General features: G+C 36.6%; 1 protein-coding gene across 26 annotated transcripts in view; it reads right to left on the minus strand.

Annotated features, from left to right (window-relative positions):
- The window catches only part of LOC126996914 (choline transporter-like 2), a 62,101-nt gene that overhangs the window by 49,516 nt on the left and 7,585 nt on the right, over positions 1-5,000 (minus strand). Inside the window, exon 1 of one of the 26 annotated variants that reach the window (XM_050857851.1) lies at positions 552-691. The exons of the other annotated variants lie outside the window; for them this stretch is intronic. Coding sequence (XP_050713808.1) covers positions 552-573 — 22 coding nt within the window. The 5' untranslated portion in view covers positions 574-691. Of the gene's footprint in view, positions 1-551; positions 692-5,000 lie in introns of those variants that run through there. 26 annotated transcript variants of the gene reach the window in all.

The following is a 5,000-nucleotide window of genomic DNA, read 5'->3' on the forward strand; positions in this document are numbered from 1 at the left end:
TCATCACTACCACGACACAGACTAAAAATAAACAAATAAATAAATAAAAGAAACATGCCATACAGTCTTTGGACATATACATAATAAGTCTGTGAAGAGATTTTGTTAAGGTTTTCGAATAGGTTAGTTAAATGAGATGAGTAAGGGGGATTTAGAGAGGGTAATTAAACTGTGATAAAAGAGAACTTAGGACACGAAGCAATGGTATAAGTTCGATAAATTTGGTTTCAGGAAGGAGATAAATAAAAAAAAAATAATGTTCCTGTTATCCCTCATTTTCCTGCTCCTATCTTCTTCTTCTTCTTCTTCTTCTTTCTTCTTCTTTTCCTATTAAAAAAAAAAATCCTCCTTTCTCTCATTTCCCTCCTATATATTTTGCTGCCCCCTATTTTCTTCCTCCTCCTCCTCCTCCTCTTCTTCTTCTTCCTCCTCCTCCCTAACACAACTTAACACAAATGATATCGACACACGAGGTAAAAGCGAATAAGGGAAGCCACTGATAAAGAGTAAGAACGTGTATAATACGTGAAGAGGTCATGTTTTATACTCACCCAACGGAGCTATCCAGGGCATGTTGGCTTGACCTTATTCTTGCGTGACCTTACATGATGGGAGGAGGAGGAGGAGGAGGAGGGGCAAATAGGAGGTAGGTTATGCAAAGAAAATTGATAAAGAAAGAAAACAAGAAAAAAAGAAATCAAGAGGAAGAGGAAGAAGAGGAGGAGAGAAAAGGAAGTAGATTATGCAACAAACAATAGAGAAAAAGGAAAGGAGGACTATGAGAAAGAAGAGGAGGAGGAGGAGGAGGAGGAGGATGGAGAAGAGGAAGCAGATTACAGAAAACAGAAAGAAAGAAACAGAAGAACAGGAGGAGGGAGAGAAGGAGGAGGAGGACGAAGAGGAGGAAGAGAGGAGGAGAGGAGGATAATATGAGGGGTGGATAAATGGTCATGCAGAAGGAGGAGGAGGAGGAGGAGGAGGAGGAGGAGGGAAGATAATAATAACTAAGGGGAGAGGAAATGAATATGGAAATAAAAAAAGGGAAAGAGAAAAGAGAGAAAGAGAAGGAGATGAAAGAGAAGAAAAAAGCGAAGGAAGATGAAAAGGAAAATAAAGAAAGCAAAGAGAAGGAAAAGAACAACAAGAGAAAGGGAAGAAGAGAAAGAGAAGAGAAAATAAAATAAAGAAGAAAAATGGGAGAAAATATAAATCTGAAAGTTTAATAAAAAAGAAGACAGGGAGGAAGATGAAAAGGAAGAAAGTAAAGAGAAGGAAAAGAAGAGCGAGAGAAAGGGAAGAAGAGAAAGAGAAGAGAAAATAAAATAAAGAAGAAAAATGGGAGAAAATATAAATCTGTAAGTATAATGAAGAAAAAAGAAGAAAGGGAGGAAGAGTAAGACCCAGCAATTAATAGTCGAGATGTCAACGATAAATAGTCACTAGGCAACCTTATCTGCCATCTCACACACACACACACACACACACACACACACACGCAAGTCCTTCCCTAACTGTATGTCATTTCTTCTTTGTCAATATGTATGTGTTAGTGTGTGTGTGTGTGTGTGTGTTGCTGGGGTGAAGAAGAATCAAAAGAAGAATAAAAAGGAAAGAAGAGAAAGGATTAGACAGAGGAATTTCTTTTTCTGGTTCTTGATTTCATTTCTTCGTCTCCTCCGTACGTCATTATCAGCCTGAGTATTGATAGCTTTCCCAATACGTCTCTGGAGTCTGTGTCTATAGTTCTTGACACATATACAAGTACAAGCCAGTCACTTTCTTAGGTTTGTTTCTCTTTAGTGGTTAGAAATGTCACTTATCAATCACTTTTCAAATAGCTTTCTTTTCTTTTTGTTTTTCTAGATGGGTACTAATAAAATAAGGTATCCGAACACTTTTTCCCTAAGCTTTTTCTTTTCTTTTGCTTCCCGTTCTCTGTTGCAAGTGTCAATGTCATCAATCACTTTTCAAATATCTTTCTTTTCTTTTTGTTTTTCTAGATGGTTACCAAATGTAAAATAAGGTATCCGAACGCTTTTTCCATATGCTTTTTCTTTTATTTTGCTTCTCGTTCTCTGTTGCAAGTGTCAATGTCATCAATCACTTTTCAAATATCTTTCTTTTCTTTTTGTGTTTCTAGATGGTTACCAAAAATAAAATAAGGTATCCGAACACTTTTTCCCTAAGCTTTTTTTTGTTTGTTTGTTTACTTCTCGTTCTCTGTTGCAAGTGTCAATGTCATCAATCACTTTTCAAATCTTTCTTTTCTTTTTGTGTTTCTAGATGGTTACCAAAAATAAAATAAGGTATCCGAACACTTTTTCCATAAGCTTTTTCTTTTCTTTTGTTTCTCGTTCTCTGTTGCAAGTGTCAACGTCATCAATCACTTTTCAAATATCTTTCTTTTCTTTTTGTGTTTCTAGATGGTTACTAAAAAAATAAGGTATCCGAACACTTTTTCCATAAGCTTTTTTGTTTGTTTGTTTGCTTCTCGTTCTCTGTTGCAAGTGTCAATGTCATCAATCACTTTTCATAAAAATAAGGTATCCGAACATTTTTTTCCATTCTTTTTTTTTTGTTTGTTTGTTTGTTTGTTTGCTTCTCGTTCTCTGTTGCAAGTGTCAATGTCATCAATCACTTTTCAAATACCGTTTTTTTTTTTTTTTTCTAAATGGTTACTAAAATTTTCGAGGTAACCAAACTCTTTTTAATCATTTTTTTCTCGTTTTTTTTCTCCTGCAAATATCAGAATCATTAATAATTTTTCACATCCTATTTTTCCGTGTTTCTCAATAGATACTAAACATATTGAAGTAACAAAGCACTTTCCTCATAAGGTTTTCTCGCTACTTGTTATCTGCTGCAAATGTCAGAACCATCACTCACTTCTCAGACATCGATTTTCTTTATAATGAATGGCTGTTACGAGTCATGTCGACTAACCAAACATTTTACTGATCATTTTCTCTTGTTTCTGATGCAACACAAATGAATCAATTCTCGGAAACACGACTATTGATTGGATAGACAGTTATTATGGTAGGCGAACTATCTTTTTCTTTTTTTCAGATGCAACACACACAAAACCTCCTTGAAACACTACTGATTTGACAGCTACTGTATACTAAGTTACTAACCCAATTCTCCTTTTTTTCAGATGCAATACAAACCAGTCACTTCTTGGAAACACTATTGACTGGACAGCTATTACAGGCTTAACATATTCATTTTTTTTCCAGATGCAACACCAATAAATAACTTCTCTGAAACACCATCGATTGGATAACTATTACAGGCGAACCACATTCTTTTCCGATTGCAATACGAACCAGTCACTTCTTGGAAACACTATTGACTGGACAGCTATTACAGGCTTAACATATTCATTTTTTTTCCAGATGCAACACCAATAAATAACTTCTTTGAAACACCATCGATGGACAACTATTATAGGCGAACCACATTCTTTTCCGATTGCAATACGAATTAGTCACTTCTTGGAAACGCTATTGACTGGACAGCTATTATAGGCTTAACATATTCATTTTTTTTCCAGATGCATCACTAATAAATAACTTCTTTAAAACACCATCGATTGGATAACTGTTACAGGCGAACCACATTCTTTTCCGATTGCCATACGAACCAGTCACTTCTTGGAAACACTATTGACTGGACAGCTATTATAGGCTTTCCATATTCATTTTTTTCCAGATGCAACACCAATAAATAACTTCTCTGAAACACTATCGATTGGACAACTATTACAGGCGAACCACATTCTTTTCCGATTGCAATACGAACCAGTCACTTCTTGGAAACACTATTGACTGGTCGGCTATTTTACGCTACCCACATTCTCCATTTGACGTTACTCACATTCTCCTCTTTCATATGCAACACCAATGAATAACTTCTCTGAAACACTATCGATTGGACAACTATTATAGGCGAACCACATTCTTTTCTACATAAACACAAACCATTAACTTCTTGGAAACACTATTGATTGGATAGATATTATAGAAAGAACAATTTTTTTCTGGTTCCCTCGAGGCGTGTTAGTTAAATATCTATATACTGAGGCTACCACCCTATACTCTATACCATTGTTACCCTATTCTTTTTTTTCTGGTTCCTTAAAGAGCTGCATCCTATTAATTTAGTCTCCCCTTCCCTGCTGAGGCAAAAGAATAAAGGTACCTCGTTATAATTAAATTCCCCTCCCCTGCAGAGGTTAAATGTTCTAAGGGGAGTGAGAACGTTTGCTGTGGTGGGATAAACGTTTCATACACTATAATCTTCAGCGACGACCTAAAGGAAACGTCCAGGTAATTGAAGGTCCATATTTTCAAACGTTCAAAGAGGAGTGAGAACGTTTACTGCGGTGTGATAAACGTTGAAACACTTCAATCTGCAGCGACGACCGAAAGGAAACGTAAAGGTAATTGAAGGTCCATAATTTTAACGTTCAAAGAGGAGTGAGAACGTTTACTGCGGTGTGATAAACGTTGAAACACTATAATCTGCAGCGACGACCTAAAGGAAACGTCCCTAATTTTAAACGTTCAAAGAGGAGTGAGAACGTTTACTGCGGTGTGATAAACGTTGGAAACATTATGATCTGCAGCGCCGGTATAAGGGAAACAGAACGGTCAGGCTTTCATCGGTATACCGCAGGAGACTGTTAGGCTATTGAAGAGGCTTGGGTTGGCATGATCAGGCACCTCCTCCTCACACATAAACTATTTTCAAAGACCGAAGAGGAGGATAATCGGGTTCTAATGGGTGTTTCTTTTAGTTAAGGACACCTCTCCTCCCGAAATTGACCTCTCTTTTTGGCCACTCCTTTGACCTCTATTCAGGAGCAGTAAGTAGCGGGCTTTTTTTATATTTTTCTTTACGCCCTTGAACTGTCTCCTTAGCTGTAAAAAAAAAAAAGAATAAATAAAAAAAGGGTCAAACTACCACCAGGGTCACAAAACAACCCCTGGAAATGC

The sequence above is a fragment of the Eriocheir sinensis genome, chromosome 11 (assembly GCF_024679095.1).
Source record: "Eriocheir sinensis breed Jianghai 21 chromosome 11, ASM2467909v1, whole genome shotgun sequence".
In the NCBI taxonomy this organism is placed as follows: domain Eukaryota; kingdom Metazoa; phylum Arthropoda; class Malacostraca; order Decapoda; family Varunidae; genus Eriocheir; species Eriocheir sinensis.